This window comes from Blennius ocellaris (genome assembly GCF_963422515.1).
Source record: "Blennius ocellaris genome assembly, chromosome: 1".
NCBI lineage: Eukaryota > Metazoa > Chordata > Actinopteri > Blenniiformes > Blenniidae > Blennius > Blennius ocellaris.
In genome coordinates this window covers 22,467,404-22,489,822 of record NC_137650.1, presented here as the reverse complement: position 1 = coordinate 22,489,822, position 22,419 = coordinate 22,467,404, and the positions used below count along the sequence as shown (strand labels likewise).

The following is a 22,419-nucleotide window of genomic DNA, read 5'->3' as shown; positions in this document are numbered from 1 at the left end:
TGTTATTATTTCAACCCAGTCTCAGAGCTGAAGCAACCAGCCAGTAAAAATAAATTCAAGTCTGAAAAAACAAAACAAAAAACCAACATTCTGCCACACTATTTCAGTCTGTGCATGAGAAGAGGGATTTTGAAATGGCATTACTCCCTCCCAAGTGTAGCCTATATATTTACATCCTGACATAGAGTTGTAAAGTATGAAAAAAGTAAGTTTGGTCCACATCTGAAACACTTGAACTGTATTATTCTAATTGCACTGTCACACAGCTTTAACTGATGCAATGGAAAATCAGACAGAGGAGCCTCAGGCATGCACGGATCACACGCACACGCACACGCACACGCACACACACACACACACACACACACACACACACACACACACACACACACACACACACACACACACACACACACACACACACACACACAATGGATGAAAGTCCAAAACTTACAATGAGATGTAGGTGCAGACTGACAGTCACAGGAACACACTCACACACACACACTTCTTAGAGCTCATCTCTCTCAGACACACACACACACACACACACACACGCACACACACACACACACATTCCCAAAGAGAGTACTCACCGATTTCCCGTTGTAGTAATACATTAAAGAGTTACTGCCCATTCCAGGGACAGGGTAGGCGCAATACATTATAGTATAAGAGATAAAGGGTATATACTACGGCGGCACACTAGCTGTCTCTCTGCACATACATCCAAACCGCTCAAAAGGGACTAATATTTCTTTCAGTACTGGCCTCCACACACCAGACCACTCAGAGGAAACTTATGCAAAGCAGGATTGTACCATTGCACACTGCGGGAAGGGGCGGCTGCGAGAAGGGAGTGGCTGGTGTGGTACAGCCCTCTCTTAAGCCTCTAAGTGCTGAGGCAAAGAGGAAGAGGAGGAGGAGGAGGAAGAGGGGGAAGGGAGGTGATGGGGAGGTGGGCGCCGGATAGATAAAGGGAAGTGGGTGGGACGGAAAACAAATGTGTGTGTGTGTGTGTGTGTGTGTGTGTGTGTGTGTGTGTGTGTGTGTGTGTGTGTGTGTGTGTGTGTGTGTGTGTGTGTGTGTGCGGATTTAGTGTGGGAGAAGAAAAACGTTTAATTCCAGGCATTAAAAAAAAAAGAAAAAAAAGCAGATTTTTTTTTTTCCAAGGGAATCCCAATAAAGTGGAACTAAAACAATTTCACTCGAAGCAGGATTTCATTAATATGTGTAATTTAAAGGCGATCAAATGAGTGCTTAAGCAAGTGCAACGAGCCAGTTCTTCGCCACACGTTTTAATCCAGAGCGTCTAATCTTTTTTTTGTTTTTCGTGATGATTGAACGAGTCTTACAGGCAAGCAAGGTGAAATATGGCTTTTGTAAGAACACAGCCATCTGGCAACACGTTTTACCTGCTCCCACACGTGGCTCACACACCAATTAGGAGTCATTAGTGAGAGAAAGTGAAGGCTCAACATGCAAGAAGAAAAAACTGTTCAAAACCCGTGAACGCAAAAGCCCGAGCAATGTGAGGGGTGGTGGTGGTGGTGGAGGGGGGGGGGGGGGACTGAAAACGGCATATTTATGAAACGTGAAATATGAGAGTTTGGCGGAGCTGGCGGAGTGAGACCTTTCGCTGAAGTGCCTGTAAACACAGAGTTGTAAAGCATGCAACAGCTGCAAGGAGAGGGTTGGCGTGTGACGTTGAAACGGGAAAATAATGCTCCATTTCCTAAACCCTGGGGGCCCCATGTTGGGGGGGGGTTGGTTTAAGGATGGGGAGCAAAGCATTGACAGCCATTTTACCGTGGTTTACTGTCACAGAGAGCCACACAGCACCCCATTACCTTTATCATGTGGTAGGAGGAGAAGGAGGGGAGGGGGGGAGCAAAGGGGGGGTGTAAAAAGGAGAGGAGGAGAGGATAGATACTATATTGCAGTGAGAGCCCAGAGTCTGGCTGGAGCCTTTCATGTGCGCCACTCGAAGCCTGCTGGCCTAAACACAGACCTGGAGACTCATTGAGAACATTACTGCTATAGAAAGATGAAAGCTCCCACTTCCCTAAGAAAACTAGGCCTTTATTATGCTTTTCCTTTTAGTGCTGTTATTATTTATCTGCCTTTCTTCTCTTTAGAGTCTTTCAAACTCATCCAAAAACGCCGCCTCTGCATGTTGTTACTGCTTTATATCTGGCTCCGTTTCAAGTTGATGCTTTAAGGAAAAATGGTCATGATAGAAGTGTTTGAAGGGGTCTAAAACAAGTCCAGACACGCAACACTGTGTTGTGAGGAAAACACATGAAAGCAGGGACAAATAGACATTAATTTAGTAAATCAAGCACGCACACAAACACACAAACAGACACACACACACCACAGGCGGCTGATTCAGGACACAGACAACATGTTTTATTTTAGTCACTCGGCAGGAGATGCAGTGAAAACGCTTTCAAAGATGTTGGGTTTTTTTTTTTTGTTTTGTTTGTTTTTTTATTTTAATTACACGTTATGATCAAACAATCATGACACAAAAAAATATCTGAGCCTTGATAAGGTGGAAAACAGTCCCGATCGGCCTGAGGTGCAAAGCCTCAGCTCGTCCCCCACCTGTTCACGCTATCCTCTCTGAAGACACTCGAGTCATCACAAGGTGCTTTTCCTGGGATTTGCGTGGGGGCTGAGGTCACCCCCATCTCACGCATGGATTTAGCGGTGATGTCATCAGACAGGAAGATTGTTTCCTGTAAGAGGCTCTGCTTCTAATTAAGGAGGGCTGACTCGGAGAGTGGGGGGGGGGGGGGGGGGTAGGGATTCAGACCCCCGCCCTTTGAAAACCCTGGGTTTCATCATGAATGGACACATTTGAGTCCCTGACAATTCAGGACCTCCACAAGGTCCTTGAAGTAGGGCTTAAAAGTTCTCTTTGAAAATACATAACGTATATTTTAAAATCTATTTCCGTGTTGTGACCAGAGCACGATCGGCTGGTGTGCAGACGGCGTTGACAACAGTTATTGTTAATATGGAACACGTTGAACACCTGCCAGTATATCATGTACCAAGTTTAAAATAATTAGTTACCCTGATATAAATACATTATGCTGACCTGGACACAGGTCAAGAGGACAAAATAGATGGATGAATAAGTCGTAATAACAGTTGAAAAATCTCCTTTATACTTATGCTTTGTTTTTATTTATAATTCATCGACTATGAAATCCATTTTGGACAACACTTTTCCTTATTATTATTAAAGTCAAAATAAAACAAACCAATGTTTTAATGGTTCCCCTTGTTTCACAGACAACATTCTGATCACTACAATACAAAATATCTCATATTTATTGTTTTCCTTCATAAAATTTTGAGTAATCTATAAATACTTTCTGTTACAGTCTTTTTTGGTTTTTTGTGTGTTTTTTTTTAGCAATGTTGCACTTTTAATGAGACTTATCTAAATATAATGAACAACCTCAGAATAATTCTTTGCAAAAAATAATCCTTGACAAGGACAACATAAACAGTTTTCAACCAGCTTGGTTAAAATTGGGGAATGCAGGACTGCCGCAGCCATCTATTTACCCCAGTACTGTGTCTGTATACCTGAAAAATATTTCCAATATACATACAATCTGTAACATGCTACCAACTATTGACACGAAATACTTCCGAGAATTAAAATGATCCAATTTCTGATTTATTATGAAGTCAATGACAAACGTCAGGAACGTTAAAGTTCTGTGGAGATAAACAATTCTTGATAGGAGAGATAAAAGTCATTAATAAAAGTCAGATTTGAAAAGGTTTGGAAGTTTTGGGGGTATAAATAATGAGCTGAAATCAAATGCACGTTCGATGTGCTGCTACGACTGGAGCTCGAGAGAGAGAGACCGTGGAAAATTTTAAACAGATTAAAGACAAATGTGAATGTGCAGAGAGAGACGAGCGCAGCAGAATCGACTCTTTGTTTGTCGGTGAAAGCTTTGGGACTGAAGCAGTGAGCCCTTTTTACATTATTCATCACTGAGTGGAGCCGAACACATACAAACAGCATGAAGATGTCATGGACACTGTCATGGGAACAACACACACACACACACACACACACACACACACACACACACACACACACACACACACACACACACACACACACACACACACACACACACTAAATCCCCCCATCATGTAACAGAACATTATCGACTATGGGGGGTATGAATAAGTACTTGAATGTAACTTTTGGAGAAATCATTATGGGGGAGGGAAAAAAAAGTGAATTTCTCTCAGAATGTATGCAGAGAGAAGGCTGCATGTGTTTGGCTCTGGGAGACACGGCATGCGAAGATGACATCACGACCTTTAATAAATCACAAATTCAAATGAAGTTGATTGACTGTCGAGCACAGCTGTTAAACAAGATGTCGTGAAGAAACATGCACATTAGTATGTCCACCCACGTGGGGGGAGAAAAAAAAAAGGAGGACAAAACAGAAAAGCTTTGTTCATAGCAAAATGTGAGGATTTACGATCACAAATTATCGGACAAAAACTGATTATTATAACAAATATCCGAGCTATTTACTGATTAAGTCTATAATCACATGATCAATGTAGAGAAATAGAGAGAGAGAGAGAGAGAGAAGGGGGTGATAACCTTTGTGTATACTATATTACCGGGAAAAAAACGTTTTTTAAAATTCATATAATAAATTCTAGCAATGCTACAGAAAACTATTTTGAATGTTTGTTTGTTTTTTTATTATTTACATAGAAGAAAAATTATGAGTTGAAATGTTTTACTTGCTTTTTGCCAGTCCGCTATTAGCTTTCGTCAGAATTCTGAACACAGATCAATGACGGGGCAAGAACTCTAAAAGATGTTTGCTTTTTTTTTTTTTTTTTAAAGCAACAACACCCAAAAATAAAGAAACGTCACCCAAAAATAAAGAAAAAACGCATTTGTTTTTTTTTACATCTTGGCTCACACAGATATACATGTATTGTTCCAACTTGGACAATAAATGTGGCAATGTAAATAAGTATTGCATTAGAGAACGAGAAATGAGAAGCAAATACTTCAGTGGTGACTGAATTGAAATCATCACAACTGATACAAGTGATTGTTTTGAAGACTGCAACGACTTAAGTCTCATAGTCTTCCAGCTTTAAACTAACATTAAAATGTAGGAAAAAAAAAACATCACAAGATCCAAGCTTTCAAAATGAATGTTACATTCGGAGCCTTACGTGCTGAATCAGCTCCGAATTTCCATTCCAGTTAAAATACCACTGGTTGAGTTCGGCGACGCAGTGAAAACCCCAATTATGAAATTGACAACTCTGTATTCACGTCAGGCGTTTATGTGGTGAGTATATATTCAACTGCATGATCGCACTTGAAAGGTTTTTTTTGTTTTTTTTTTACATGTAAGTAACTATTTTTAAACAAAATTTATGTCTGGAAAACTATTTAAAATGACTCATAATTCACTGGTTTTGCTAAAAAAAAATAATACTTGCACACACTGCAAGCTGCTTCTGACCTCCAGTGTCGGTCTGGGCCTCACGACTACTGCTTTAGCTTCACGTGGTTCATTGATGTACTTTCCAGGTCACGGCAGCCAGGCCGAGATGGTCTCGAAATAACAAACACTCTACCTTGGTGATTGTTGACAGGCGGTGTTCTTGAGTCTGCCACCGATCTACAAAATCAAGGTTTGCATTAATGCTGTACACTCACGCAAAGGCCTACATGAATAATGCACAACAGGCCCCAATGTGAGTAATGACTTTAATCTGTGCATTATTTCCGTACTCTTTGTCCTTTTAACTCTTTGTTCTCCTCGCAGATGAAAGACGGTCGGGCCCCTGGCTTGTTTGCCTGTTTCCATTATCTGCCGCCTCTACTGTCAGTGGCAAATTTCTACAACCTAAACAAAGACAAACACGAGGCCCAATGGTCCCAGAGGTGACTGCGACTGCTCAGCATCACCCCGTCCAAACCGAGGGTGTCTATCTAATCAGCCATCTGATGAGGCCATCTCTGGGGAGCTCACTAACTGGGGTCAGGTCAGAGCCTGAACTCGCCCCAGTGCCGGGTTGCTTGTTTATCCTGAACAATTCTATCACCTGTAGCAACAGATATTGTTCCAATAACATTTAGATTTTTTTTTTTTTTTAGTTTGCGATACACTCCTCATGCTTTTTTCTGCTGGAAAGCTGAAAAGGAGTCAAAACATAAGCTCCAAAGCAGTTACAGCAACGCCAGGGAGCGGAAAATTAAAAAATGCATGCACATGCATCAGAGTTTGTTCCAGCTAAGAGCAGCACAAAGCTGATCATTAGTTTGCCGCTCGTTGTCTTTTTTTGGTCTCGATTTCTTCAAACTATTTTAAAATGGTCCTACTGTCCAAGAAGTCAAAGTTATAGTCACTTCTGATCAGACGGAGTCTAAACAGACATGCTGTAAATTATATATAACAACTTTAAAAAAACAAAAAAAAAAACAAACCCCACTGAGATGGGAACTACCACTTAGTGACATCAACCAAAATATCCTCACAACATCCAGTAAGTCCTCCGTTTACAACAGCAGTGTCAAACTCATTTAGGTTCAGCAACAACAGGCCACTCAGTTGTACCGTCAGTGGGCCACAGCTCTGACATGACGAAATACTAACACGCAAATACACAATTTTCTACAATTCCAAGTGTTTGTGAAGACCTTTCTAAACATACTCGGCAACATTTTGGATGATTTGGTATGAATTCAGTCTTAGTACACAGTCGTACTGTTTTGATGCTAATGCTATTTTGCTTCACTGCTGAATCTCTTATCTCAGGTATCAATGTTATGCTATAAAATTTAAGTTGATTGTTTCCTTTGTCATTTTTACACTTTGCAAAGTCGTCCTCCTGGGTAGACATTTAGACATCCCTAGTGTTTTGTGGAAAAAAGATCAGATTGAACGAACTCAAATGGTGAATAAAATGTGATTTTTCTCCATTTATTCTGTGCAGTCAAATTCTAAACGTTCCAATGTCAGGGTTCAATAACCGGCCGTGCCTTTCTGTATGGAGTTTGCATGTTCTCCACGCATGTGCAGGGTTAAGTGTAGGTTTCTTTGGTGACTCCGGTTTTCTCCCACAATCCAAAAAGTGCAGGACGTATCCTGCCCTCGTCCATAGTAAGCTGGGATTGGCTCCGGCTGCCCGCAACCAGGAACAAGGTATAAGCAGTATCGAAGATGACTGGATTACTTCTGAAGATTTAGACCAAATTTGGCACCACAGAATAATATGACTGACTGCAATTAAAAATTGTAAAACAGCCAATTCATTTATTCAAAATAAAAATAATAAAATTGGGAAATGGGGAATAAAATTAAACAGATTATTCTAAAGCCTGAAAATATATCAAATCTTAATAAAAAAAAATGACCACATATAGAAACTTTAAGGAAACATTTCTGATTGCAAAAAAAAAATAACACAACTCAACTCCACACAAACTGGATTTATTGACCAAATGAATTCCAAGCTTAAATGTACGCTCTATGATAAGCATTAACAACCCCCCCCACCCTAACATTGTGCTGCCACTATTTCAAACAGAACAGAAATGCTACATCAACACAAAAAAATGACTAAAATAAATGAGCTTCTTTAAAGTGTCCGTGCCTGCCAGAGTCTGTGTTAGATGTCTTTGATTGGACTTTTATGTCAGAATGACAAAAAGGCAGAGATATGAATCATGTCGCTTTACTCTACTCTGCTGGGTGCCCCCCCACCCCAAATCTCATTTTGCCCGAGACTTGAAAGAGCCTGGGGTGTTCCTGGATGTTTACAGAGGGCTTTGCTGATGCATTTCATCTACGGCCTGTTAACTGAGCCCTGTGACGAGTCCCACCCTGCCGCAGTTCAAAGGCGACGACAAAAAGGAGCTGCTTTCTCTCTCTCTCTCTCTCTCTCTCTGCAACAGGAACATTAGGTTACCGTTGTGGTACAGTATCATTACGTCTCGTCTTTGAGCCGTTGAGAGGCGGACGGATGGAGACAAACACAAATAGAGAGAGGAAACAAAATACATTGTTTGAATGTCATGCGCCCGACAATACTGCGAGAAACATCGCTGGGTCCCGAGAATCAAGAGCTTTTCGAGCCGACTTCCTCTCTTACAACTCGCTCAGTACAAACCTCTCAGAAACAAGGGTGTCTGAGTGATCTGTCAAAAGCAAATGTCAATCTTTTTTGTCATCTACACTCAGGGTTCTCGCTTGCGAACGTCCCCGGAGGGGAGCTGAATCTCAGCCCACCATTTTCTTTCTCTCATCCTGCAGCCGTATCGTCACCGAAGCCAGGGAGGAAGTGTCACATCAAGCCGCCGTGTCGTTGACAAAGGGGTGGTGTGTGTGTGTGTGCATGTGTGTGTATGTGTGTGGGGGGGGGGTATTTACACAAACAAACTGACATGCAGACACACACATACACACCATGCCCTTGCAGCTTCCCATAAATATCCAACGAGATGCAACTTTCCCCCCTCAAGCTGTACCCCCTCCCCTCGTCTATTTAGCGCTCCTTCCTTCTCTCTCTCTCCCTCTCTCTCCCTCTCTCTCTCCCTCTCTTGCTCTCTCTCCTTGTCAGACAGGTGCCCACGCAGCTGCCCGTCAGCATCCCTCAGCAAAGCAGTGTGTCTGTTCAATGACAACATGCTCTGTCCTTCGCTCTCAGTGTTTACTTTGTACAGTCAAATCATGCAGAGAGCTGATTACAGCCACTGAGCTTATTGTTAATAAAAAAAAACAAAAGGTAAAGCTCCATGCTCAAAGACAAAAAAAAAATATATATATGTTGTCGTGAGTTTTTATTTCATTGCTATCAAAACTATTTGTTCCGGCCTGTAAGTGACACAATTTTTTTTTTAATACTGCAGGATTGTAAGTCTGCAAGCTCACAGTCAGCAAGAGGACAGTATGTGTGTGTGTGGCTCAGAGAGGAGGGACGTCTGTATATAGGGTGAAAAAAAGCCGTATAAACATTTAAATGCTTGCAATCACCAGCTGGCCCGTCTAGATAGTCTTCACATCCTGGTGCACGGCAGTGTCAGACCCTAAATGCGCAGAGGATGTGCTCCCATAAATATTTTGATTCAGCTCTATCATGTTGTGTACACACACACACACACACACACACACACACACACACACACACACACACACACACACACACACACACACACACACACACACACACACACACACACACACACACACACACACACACACACACACACACACGCGCGCTTCGACTTCCAACTTACATTACCTATCTGATTTTTAAACTCTGAAATTTTATTTTAGGAGGAGCACAAATGGGAGAAGGAATGAAATAAATAAATATGAAAATTCCCAGCAGTAGACATAATGATAGGAAGTACTGTGTTGGTTTTTTTTTTTTTAAATCAAGCAGCTATTCAGGTCTCCGGTGATGCTCTCCTCTCGCGTTTGCTTACACAAGCAAAAGCTTTCAGTGGCATCTGCAGCTGCATTCATGCTTTGCAGGTACGCTGCAGCCTCTTCACACAGCTGCCTCTGGCAAACTAAATCTGACTCCAGGTGCACTTGCCCTCCACACTTCGTCAACGCCGCCCTTCACCACTTCCAGCTTCGGCTTCAGTAACACAAACACAGGTCCCGGCTGATAACCATTCTCTGACACCCCCCCCTTCCAGTCACTGTTACACATTTCGAAAGGCCACAGATAGTCAATTTCACCACCCAATAGCTTTCTGCCCGGACGCCTCACCTTTACTTCCTATTAGTTGAGTATCAATAACACAACACCTCCCAAAAGCTGCCAGACGACCTCCCACGCAAACATTTTTCACGTATGCCACTTATCAAAGAAATGTTCTATGTTTTCCTTTCCCCGTCGGCTGGTTACAAGAGACCTACAGCCCTTTATTCAACACCGCCATCTCTATTCTTTCAAATGGGATCAAAGACGAACGGGGGATAATTCCTCCAAGCTTGGGGCCTTAATCTGTTGAGCAGCACTGAGTGACAAGAAGAAGCTGTATTTTATCCCGTGCTCTGTCACTGTCCCCCCCCCCACTCCCCACATCTAGCATTGTACTGCTTGATTGTACTCTTATGAGTCACAGAGCCGCACCTGCGCCCATGTGTTAAGTACTGACAAATAAAAGCCCGGCGTCCATTTACACAACAAAGAGATGTAACCCGTGAGGCAACCATTCTTTGCCTCCCTCCCTCCCGCCTGACGAGACCTCAAATATATCACTTACTTAGGAGGAAGAAAGCAGCGCACGTTCCTGCCTCTGCCGGGGGAACTGCTTCGCTCCCTCGCGCTCTGACAAACTTCTTTTCAAATCCAAATCCAGAAACAAAACACATGCCAGCCTTTTATGTTTGCTGGCCTGTTCCATATTTAATTTCAGCGTAACAGCAGTAGAGGTGACGATTATCAAAGCTCTGGAAAGCGAATCCAGTTTCAGACTCCTCTCAGCAAGAAACCCTTCAATGTTAAATGAAAAAAATTGGGGGATTTTGGGGGAAACCAGTTGCTTCCTATTATTATAAAAATCGCATTGTCTTCTAGTAGTTCTCTGAATTTCAAGCGAAAGCTTAACAAAACCTTTGGCAATCCACTGGGGTTTTAACAATGAACATCTGACTTACTGATTTATGCATATTAATGATCTCCAACACCCCCTGTCTAAGCGAATACAAGCTGAGCTCCACACTTCTCTGCATCTTAATGGTTTCTGCTCCACCGGGATCATTACCAATAGAAATTTCAGATATTCTGTGCTATTAATCTCTGTCTGTCCTCCTGTTCTGCTACGTAATGACTAATTAAACATCAAAAGAGCAGAGCTGGGGATCTGCTCTGACAGCCCCTCTCTCTCCCAGGAGAGGCTGTGAGGAGGCTCGACTGTGACAGGGCAGCACTGAAAATCAATCACCTCAAGGTCCACATGTGCACAAACTCACACATTCATTCGTGTGCACTTTGCACAAAAACACACAGTCTACAGGAAAAAGAAAGAAAAAAAAAAGACGCTACATAAAGACGAACCCCACAGAGACCTGCACATGCAAAGATCAGACAGCGAGCGTGTAAACAACCAACATGAAACGTCACAACTTTGCGATTTAACAAGTGCCGCTGGAGCTGCTGCTCAACAAAGCTCCAAAACCAACCGAGTCTCACGTCAAAAATGAGTGGAAGTGATGCCAGAAGTGTGCGTTTGTGCGGGAAGGAAGGATTTTGTGTCTGGGAACAGGGATAGTGTGTGTGTGTGTGTGTGTGTGTGTGTGTGTGTGTGTGTGTGTGTGTGTGTGTGTGTGTGTGTGTATGTGTGTGTGTGTGTGTGTGTGTGTGTGTGTGTGTGTGTGTGTGTGTGTGTGTGTGTGTGTGTGTGTGTGTGTGTGTGTGTTTGTTTAGGTAAGCTCACTGTGAAATCTATTTATATGAGAGGTAGATGATCTTCCACTCACAGATGAAGGCAGGCCAGGAGGGACCTTGCGAACCTTTTTTGTTTGCACGGGATCTGCATGGAGATGAAAGCACAAGAATTCACTCAAAGGCAAAACAGAGGCAACTGTAAACAAGCCATAACTCAAATACAAGACTTAGTTTATCATAAGTAGCCTATTGTTTGAGACAAATTGTGATTTTTCACACAATTAGCAAGAAAAAAAACAAACCCCCAACAGATTATAAGTAATTTATCCAGACCGAGCGTTGGGCCTGTGAATATGTAGGCTCTAGGGGCCAGGGTAGGTCAGCACTGGATTACATAAGGAGCAACAATTTTGTAGGGCTTTTTTTTTTCCTGCATCAAGCCTTTAAAGGGTGTCTTCACCTAAATTTTACCTGCTTTATGACCCGTGAGCAAAATGCTACTATTGTATAGGCTGTTTTCATTCAGACTGTGAAGCATTTTTGTAATATTCACGAAGAAGGCCGACTGACCGACGGGTGGCGGATCTTGTAGAGGGCGTCTCCTGGGATTGGCCCCGGTGAAAGAGTAAAACGGAGCGGCCGACTTTCCCGATGCAGCCGCTGAACCAGGGCTCGCTGTGCTTGCGTCTGACCTCAGGGAAGGCTGACAAACAAAGGAAACACACACATGTTTAAAACTGCAGGAATATGATAGTCTGAACAAAACTTAATCCTGTAACCAGCTAGTAATTTCATGGCGCACAAAGTTATATTTTCTAAATTGTGTGTATTTATATCAAAGCAATCTACATTCAACAGGGTTGTTACCCAAAAGACATTAGCAAAACAATAACGCTCACTGAAATGGAGTACGGTGTCTCAAAGCTATACCAAAGAAAAGAAAAAAAAACAAACAATAAACATCTGCAGCAAATGAGAGGACGATGTCGTGTATCATGAAGCCGATGGTGGCGAAACTCTGGCACCAAACAAGACAGGACGGTCGGTTTCCCGCCTTGAAAAGCTTCGTCCGTCGTCCTGTCAACAATATCCAGAGCGTATGACCTCCAGCAGCCCAAGAAACTGGGCTAAGAGGCCAATTAAGAGCTTGGTCTGATTAGGATAATCAGCCACGGACTAAGAGAACAACAATCATGCGTGCGTGAATACAACTCGGAGGGATGTGTAGTAGCTGGCTGGAAAGCCTCTGCCTCACGTGTCCTCTTGGGAGTCGTTTGCGAGCTCAGGATTGACACAGTGACCACGGAGACCTTTTCCAGCTGAGGTTTAAAGCACGGATTGTATTTTGAATGGCATCAAATCAAAGCGCATATACTTTGGTGTAAACATCTACAAAGAAACACATGCGTTAAAAACCAAACAAACAGGCACACAATGCGGTAGAAAAGAAAAAGAAGACCGGTTTCTCTGACCTACAAATGTAGGTCAGAGAAACTGTGTGCAAAGGAGGAAAAGAAAAAAAAAAATCAGGTTTTGTAAAATGACAACCTGTCACTGGAGCAACAGCACTCACATGGCACAACAGACCCACTTCTGCTGTCATCTTTTGTTCAATGATATTGAGTCCCTGCAGCAACAGCGCGCCTGGACTGCTCCGTGCACCTCCAGTTGTTTCCGTCAAATGCGATAATGGATGACTGTGACTATCTCCTCAAACTCCTCTTTCAGCTTGATGAGCTCACACAGCCAGTTGGAGACGGAGTCGGCTCCTCAGTGATGGGAGCATGCAGGCCGCCACCCAAAGATAAGCTCAATTTAACTAACTTTACATGTTGAGACTGGACAATTGTCCTAATTTACTATAATAATCTACATTTTGACACTCAGATTTCTGTAATATGAGGAAAATCAGATGCAACCAAACCATCAGTGAGACTTTCTTGTCAGGACAGTCCTTGATGGGAGCTTTGGAGGTCATGAAGTACAGTTGCCTTATGACTACCTGCCATGGCGTCAGTCACAACCCAGTGAACTGGTGGAACATGCAGATAAATCCAAAATCTTACTGCGTCCTGCACCAACATAGAGATAAAAGTCCCTCCTGCTATGGATTTGGACAAACTCACCATTCAAAGTGTTCAAACCGATTAACTCTGAAATTCTTTCATCTGAAAAAGGGACTTCATATTTTGTTGCGGGAAGCTAAGATACTAAGCTGAATATCTAAAAACAAACAACAAAAAAAGGAACATTTGACATATTGACAAGAAAACACTCACTGCGGGAAAATACTGTGAAGCTTTAGCTTACGATGACATGGGACGAGCAAAGCCTGGTCACCGAGGGGGGTTAAAAGGTTTAAGACGACCTCGTAAAGCCACGCAAACCGACAATAAGATCTTACGGCTGAAATTAGCAGGAAGCAAAACAGAGGAGGTCCTAGTTAAGTGGACTCGGGATAGATCCCATCTCATCAGCGGGCTCGGACAAAAGCCTGACTGATGTGTTTGTGGCACCATGGCAGCAGCTTTACGTCAAACGGGCGTCACTAAACTGAGCTCATGAGAGCATACAAGCTCTTTTTTTTTTTTAAATCTGTAAATGAACAGATGATTGGGGAAAGCCGGACTGGAATGATGTTGATCTGTCTTTATTTAAATGTTGAAAACGTATAGAAAATTGTATAATAACAGAGTTTTTTAAGTAGAAACTCACCTGGCAGCCAGATGCTCCAGGGCCCCTCCCGTATCCAATAAACGACCCCCTCTCAGATTTACCTGGAAATACAAAGAAACGGCAAAAACCATCAAAGTTTGGCACACGCAAGGACTCAAAACACTTTGATATACACAATCAAAACATTTTGTATGCTCAGTGATTAGTAGAAAGTTCCCCCCTTTACCTTCTGTGACCTTTCTAGGACAATCATTGCATTACTAGTAATGTGAATTATGTAGCTGTTGTGCAATGCAATCCCTGTTTAACTTCCAAGCTGCCCCCATTAATCTTTTCATATAAAAGCAGTATGTCTTCTGTGCTAAATCCACTTCTTCCCGTCTTTATCTGCTGCCATCATTATGATGACTTCACTGAGTATATTAGAAAAATATTAGCTTGTTTTCCTGCATATTCCAGGATTTTGCGCAATCTGGAACACACTGAGATGTAGATATGAGACTGGTTCCTTTCTGTCCGTGCTTCGTCGATGAGATCACTTTCTGGTGATTCACGGTGGAAAGTTGCTTCTTCGGAGAGGATGTACGCTTCTGTGCCACCATCATGTATATTATGTATGCAATAAACAAACTCAAATTTCATAAAAAAAAAAAAAAGAAAATAGAAGATGGTTTTGTGTGGTATTTTGTAATTTTTGCCAGCAGATGCAATCTGCAAGCAATTCTGCAATGCGATTATGACTCAAACAGCACAGCTTTCAGGATGACTGCGTTCAACGTGTTAATTCATTTAACTCTCCACAGGAGCTCATTAGGATTTGTGTAACTGAAATATTTCTATGTAGCATTGATAAAGGATATTTCATTGTTTCTGACACCATAGTTTTATTCAGAGTGACCAAAATCCTACATACTTATAACTTTCAATATCTTGTTGGACCGACGTTGTTCCTGCTGCTGCTGAGCACTTTTTTTTTTTTTTTTTTTATTTTGCAATACAATGTGCACCTAAAACAAAGAAAATTGACATATTCATAAGTTTTATGTTTATGTGATGTGTGAAAAGAGTCATGCATTGTCATAATTTTGCAAATTCCAGATATGTGACAGCAGCAACACTCATTCTTTTATTTTTTTTACACAACAAATCAGATGCTGTGTTTTAAATTGCAATAAATGAAAACACACAAGTGACCATATACAGTGTTGTCATTTGCCTGATAAAAGGGTTAACGCAGAAAGAGTTTCATTGAATTTACAACAATTGGCACACAGTGATTTTGTAGAGGAAAGGTTCTGTAAGACAGATTGTATTACATACAGAATAAGACTCAAGGACAAAGAAAGAATTGTTTTTTGTTTTTGTTTTTCTTCTGCAGTAACAAAATAGTACCATTGGTAAATGTTCGAGCTGCCAAAGCCAGTTTGCTTTTTTTTCCTTTCTTTTTTTTTTTAATCGACTGTCATATTATTCAATGCTGGATGGAAACAATGAGGGAAAGAACAGAAGATATGATTTGATGATCTGACTCCATTTATGCGATCGGCTCTGCTGCCTTGCAATAAACCATTCAGCCAGTATCAGCAGTCAAATGAAGTTAACTCAGGTCATTGTGTAATGCATCTCTCTCTCTCTCTCTCTCTCATCCTGTTGCAATGAACTGTGAAGTATTGAACGGACTGAAAGCCAAACCGGCACATCTGTAAAACAGAATCGCCAAGTTGTCGGCGTGCAAAGGTTTGTTTTCCCGTGAATTAATTACTGACAAGAGTGACAATTGTCGTGGGCCTTTCGATCAGCGTCACCGCCGCTGTGCACACCTTTACAGGGTGAATTCCAAGCTTTCCAAGGGGGAAAAGTTAAAGGACACGACGCACATGAATCACACACATCACAATATCCACGCTCAGCAGTTTTACTCCCCTGGGAAAAACAAACAAACAAACAACCAATTGAGAGCTCCTCGGGGGAAAATGATGGAATAATGTGAACAGCGTCGTATAATATTTCGGTCAGAACTTCCAAACATTACAAACGCAGACACAAGTGTCGCAACTTGATTCTGTTTACTCTTGGGGCAAAGTAAACATGTAGTACTGATTGTTGGGAGTTAAAAACCCACAGAGGCCCAGCTCTTTCTCCGCACAGGCACTGATCTGAACGCTGCTTATACGACGAGGCGAGCAGAGGCAAACCGTAAGAGAATTCAACTTGTGCTTATCTAAGCAGTCCTGCAGGAGAAACTTGTTCTGCGTCTTGTGCATCTCGAGAGCAAAGGAGGCGGGAGGAAATCCGGGAAGACGGTTCAACTGGCAAAGCTTCTTCTCCTCCCAACAATAACGTGAGACATTTGGGAGCTGTCGCTCTTGCGAAAGTAAATAGGATTAAGTTGTCGGTTACTGCCCGACGTTCACCATCAAGGCAGGATGATGAAAGATCTCTTATCACAGACCAGTTTTAATTTAAATGGGGTTTTTTTCTGTCAAAAAAATTCAACAGGCAGCTCGTTTGGGAATAAGTTGTATCTATCTGTATAAGGTCTGGTCAAGAGGTAGAGTTCAATATTAATCTCAAGCATGTGTTATGTCACAGGCGCACGGTGTCTGATGCAAATAATTTATGGCGACTGTTGTAATGTCAGACTCCCTCAGCAGACAGATGTGTTTGTGAAAAAAACCATCACATATGATGACGAATGGAGAGAAACCACCTCATCGCATCACGCAAACTGGACCCCGGCAGAAGAAATCCTCGAATCTTGAAGCATTGATGCTCACTTGTCACCTGTTGTGTCAGATCATTATTGTTTATGTTGTTTTTTTATTATTGTTTATTGATTTTATTCTCATTGTTTTAAATGCTGTTCAAGATGACTGTGTAGTTTATGTACCAAAATATGACTGAATAAGAATAAGAATAAGAATAAGAATAAGAATAAGAAACAATAGCAAATAAGCCTAAACTATTAACCGATAACTCCATGTAATAATAATGTAATATCTGCATTTGTAACCTTTACATAACATGTGTTATAGACTGCTTACTTCTGGATCATAGATCTCTCTAACAACGTTCAAAACAAAGATTAAAAAAGTGCATCACATTGACGAAAGACGTTCTGACGGATTGGTCCATGACTTACAGTATTACTGCGACGACAAGAGAGTTGCAGCTCAAGGTACTACAGCGTATTTAAAGTGGCAGGAGAGTGCACAGATCACTGCATTACTTCATTCAGCAGAAGTAAGTACAGCACTCGCCAACAACAGAGGTGTTTAACACCGTGGGGGTGGAGTTCTGAGGGTGTTTAAGGTGACAGAGACAGGTGCATGCAGGTGTGCTGAACACAACAGGAACTCAGTTATTGTATTTTAGATTGCTGATTTGGCCGGCTCGCCAGCACAGTCAGCATGTAAGCGCTGCAACACGGGCAGTTAAAGTGCACAAAAAAAAAAAAAGCCCGAGCACTCGATTGCAGCATCAAAAATAGCTCTTCCTCCTCTGAGCCATAACTCAGTCATTTCTGCACACGCAGACAAGAGACGCATATTTTTAGAGCGGGCGCACTTTCTGAGGGTGTCATTACTTCCAGCATGATGTTCAGATCCAACAAGGGGATACTAGTGGACCTGCTTAGAAATGTAAAAAAAAAAAAAAAAAACCTGTGCGAGAGGAACGAAAAGCTGCAATGTGCAGCGATACATCGAACGTCACAAGTGAGCCACGCGGGGCGTCGTTCTCCTTCAAGACAAAAATCTTCATACTTGCGTTTGTTTAAATCCTCCTTTCTTTCGCCATCACACTCACCAACCTTCCAGTCGATACCAAATTGACAACAATTAATCTGCGGATAGCTGTCGGATCGCTGCGGCTCCATCTGATTGACCAGATGGCGCAAATGCAGCCAGGCCTGTGCGTGCGGGGGTGCCATCTGACAGGTCAAACGTTCGAACGTCGAACATTTGAACCCACCGAGTGTATAAATACAATTATTATTTTTTATCATTCAGTATCAGGCTTGTTTTTCTTGCTCATGTCATGATGGGAGATGGAATTTCAACTCGTAAGTCGGTCGATTAAAATCACTGAAATAAGGATGATGTTGTAACTCCGTTTCCATGTGGAAAATAATCACAGAGTTACTCAAAAAGACTTCTAAAAAGAAGAAAGAAAGCAAAGGAGCCTTTGTGAGTTGAATTTATCAGAAGTATATAGTTTGAAGCTATTTTGCATATGACCTACAGTGCATTTCAAACTTTCAGTGCACCTATTATAAGACACAAACACCAAAAAATGATAGATAATTTGAGGGTCTCCTAAAGGAAGCACCTTTTTTGATTACACAAGAGTGTAATCAAAAAACATCCCTCACCGAACTAATTTAGTATTAAATGACCATTTTTGGGCTTCAGATCGGCTATTTTTAAATATTTTGACCGTTTATGCCATTGGAATCCAAAAGCAATAGAAATCATTAACAGAAGTGTGCTGAATACACCTTTGCCTACTATTAATAAGGTTTTAAAACAAGTTTTTTTTACTTTGATTGTCCTGAACCAGCTAATATCATTTTAAATCGACCTTTATTGCATTGTATTGGTAATAATATTAAAATGTTTTTTTAGTTTAATTAAGCAAATATACTAAATAGGTCATTCTTTGAAATGCTGTGAGTTTATTGTGGTAACTTATGCTATATGAAATGACCTTTAAAAAAAAAAATAATAATCTGCAGAATCCCATTACATCTCTTAGTACATATAAAGTGTCTTGCTGAATGTGCAGCCGCTGTAACATCTTTATCCAGCTCCTTTTGAAGTTTTGAAGCACATTTGAAACACATCCTTTGTGTCATATGTGTGACAAAAACACTGTATAACAAATAAAACTGCCCAATCGCACGAGAAACTCAGAGCAACATCCGCTAATATAGGAGTCTGTGAAATTCACACAAAAAAATTTCAGGAGAATTCCTACTTACGATGCTGAAGTAAAGTAGAACAAAGCTATATATCACATGGAGCATATTGCTGGGCTGGCCAGATACAGAGCCGGAGCCGAAATTAGCCAAATAAAATATCACGCAGTGACACAATCTCTTGTCTGAAGCACAAATCCTGAAACTCATTGTGGGGGAAATAGGTCACTCCTATGAAGTTTATTCCCAAATAAATAAACCAAAACTTAAAACAGGTTGTTAAATTGTACATTCTTTGATTTAAGTGTTTAGGTTTGAAGCGCTGGCTAATAAATTAAAGACCGTTCCTACTGTGAGGGGGGAAAAAAAATAAAAGCTGAATTTATCGGTTCCAGGCTTGTTGTTGTGCGTGTTTTGTTTTCCCCTCCTCTGAGCTGGACCCGTGTGATCGCAGCCTCACTAAAAAGGGACAACACTAATATTGTTATTATTATTTCCTGAGTGGTGTCGTTTGTTCTTAGCGGCTCTGCGGAGGACTTAAAGCATGTGCTCTCTTTTTTTTGTGTCACAGGACCACTAATGAGTCTAAAGTGCAGTGATTGATAGGAAGCAAAATTCATTATCCAGCTTTAAAAACATCAGCAAGAGATAGATAATGCGAAAAACCCACACCAGTAAAGAGGCTTAATTACCGCAATCACCATCAATAACATAAATGTAAGTATGCAGCCCGCCGTCACTCTGTACATCCCCTATGCAATGAAAAATCAATCTCACGAGGTGGGAAAAAAAAAAAAAAATCCATCAATTCTGATTAAAATATTCTGTAAAGATGCTCATTAGCATAAGACTCAAGCTGCAGAAGATGATCTGCATTCAGCAGAATGCAAAATTACTGATTTGGAGCAGGAAGTCTCCATAATTGTATCACCTGGGCAAAACACGCTGCTCCCTCGGTATTTTAGAGCAGTCAATCCTCATGTACCCACCTGAGAAAAGGGAGTTTTCATCCACCTAAACGTTTTTACATCCTTGGTGATGAGCGGATATTGAATCAAATGCATTCGTTTACTTTGGTTAATACAGTTTAAATGCTCTTTCAACAGTGGTTAGTCCTGCGGCTCGTCATTTCACATTTCCGAGCTGAACGGGGAGCAAGCAGGTATTGTGACGTCATCCCACACATTGGAAAGCTACAGTTGTGTCTCCTCGCACTTGTTGAGAAGCCAAACCAGCCTCGATTCAACTTGTGAGCTCAAGACGCCTCGTGTCAAGGTTCTCCCTGGGAAATAATTCATCAATCCTCTGTAAAAAAAAAAAAACGTTGGTAACGTTCAGAAACCTTAATTATTGCCCCGTGCTTGCGAACGGTTTGGCTCCTCTTGGTTCTATTGTACTGCCGCCATTGCTTTGTAGAAGGGAAAAGTGTCCTCCGTGCCCAGTTCCTGCTAAATATAGCACTTTGTGTTTCATTTGGAGTTCAACGCTTGTTTAGCCTGATCCAACAATTGTTTGCCTCATGCGCTTTAGTCTTTTGCAAGTTTTTCCACACTCCGGGCTGCTGCCATGTGCCTTTTATCAGGAGTGCTTTCTTTCTTTCTTTCTTTCTAACTGCTCTGCAAACAAACTTTTAGTGTAGTAACTTTTCTCATTGTGAAAGAAAGCACATATTCCTGTCCCAAGTATTCCTTCTGGGTTTTTGGATTCCCAGCCCGGTTGCTCCGTTTGTGCCTTTTTTGGGGTCTGTAATTCTCTTATTCCCTAATTATGGAAGCTGCTATGCTCACCTTGTACTGTAGCGCTGGCCGCTGCACAGCTGCACGAGACACAGTGGGAATTAGGCGCTCGACTCAAAAAGGACTTTGATGGATTTCCCGCAAAAGCTGTTTGTCTTTTTACTTCTCATACAGATGTTCTCTTTTAAATCAGACAACCTCACAATACAAGAGCCCGCCGCTTGAACCGATGCCGATCGTATTTGTTCTGCAATAACCACAGTCCAACACACAAGTCATGTCGAAGCACGTGAGCGATCACCCCGAGGGAAGTGTTTTGCTTACAGCTATTCTTAATGGCCACCAGCGAACAACAGAGTTAATGTGAGCTTGGTTTACAATGAGCTTGTTCTCAAACTTTTTTTTTCTTTTTCTTATTCAAATGCATACTAGTCTTTCACTTCGTAGAAATATTCAAGTCCACATTCGATAATTAACTCTTTCAACACGCACCAAAGAAACTAATAAGGGGGGAAAAACATCATCAGCCCTGAAAAAAAGGTGCCGATTTTAAGCCTGAGTTTTGTTGTTTTTTTTCCACTGCCATTAATGTTTAAGTATTTTATTCACGCCTCTTCTTTCATAATGACAAAAAACATTTTTTTACTCAAATTTGTTTTTTTTTCTTAAAGCCATCATACTCTACAAAATAATAATCACACTAATTCCAATTTAATTAAACCCATTTACTCCAATCCTGTTGGCACTTAAATTAGTTGCTATTGGTGAATGGGTCTTCTGCTGGTAAAAAATAATAACTTGATGATTTACGGTTTGATATTAGGTGAAATGAATACATCTTCAGACAAAACTAATCTCTTATTTGTTACCAGGAAAATATATATATATATATATATATATTTTCACTCCCAGGAAATAAAACACATCATTGCACATATAGTGGTGCAGCAGCAAGTCTCTGGCACCGCTAATATCACTGTTGTGCTTTTGGCACTTCGTACATGTTTTCAACAATGTGGTACAAAAGCTTTATTTTCCAATTCATGCATTTTGGTTTTCATTCCATTTTCAAAGGACTTTTCTGAAGAACAATCCATCGAACAAGGACCAAGCATATTTATGTGTTTATTCTTTTAATGGCATTGTTTGGAAAGCTGCTCAACATTCATATGTTTATACTAATCACCCGTTACATGCCAATTATACTATTAAAACATCCAATGCAGAGTGGCGTGAAACTAACTAAAATCATATTTCATAAGTTCTAGGTGGGGGAAAAAAAATCTGTAGATGGACTTGAGCTTTGGTAATATAAGAAAGAGTATAAGAAAATGTACTTCTGCTTTCTATACTCTTGTAATTCCTTCACATCCCCATGGTTAGTTTGTAAGAAAAAAAAAAATAAATAAATAAACTTACTGAATGCTCAATAAAGGGTTAAGAGATGTGTGGGGTGCTTTACAGCATCTTCATTTAGCTTACAGTTTACAATCATTTCGTTATATTTTGTTCACAAAAGGAACTCCCCAATCAAATTTAGATTTTTCAAGGATTTGCAATTGTTTCACAGACGTTTCCAATAACCAAAACAGAGTAACACATATTTTGTAGCAGGTCTACCCTCAGCTGTGGAGAACAGGAACACCACAGCAT

At 41.1% G+C, this 22,419-nt stretch overlaps 1 protein-coding gene across 1 annotated transcript in view; it reads right to left on the bottom strand.

Moving 5' to 3' along the window:
* The window catches only part of tcf12 (transcription factor 12), an 80,150-nt gene that overhangs the window by 27,287 nt on the left and 30,444 nt on the right, over window positions 1-22,419 (bottom strand). The window contains exons 6-8 of the mRNA XM_080501769.1: window positions 14,152-14,213; window positions 12,007-12,139; window positions 11,529-11,581 (exon numbers count right to left, since the gene is read on the bottom strand). Of these exons, the coding sequence (XP_080357895.1) occupies window positions 11,529-11,581; window positions 12,007-12,139; window positions 14,152-14,213 (248 nt within the window). The remainder of the gene's footprint in view (window positions 1-11,528; window positions 11,582-12,006; window positions 12,140-14,151; window positions 14,214-22,419) is intronic.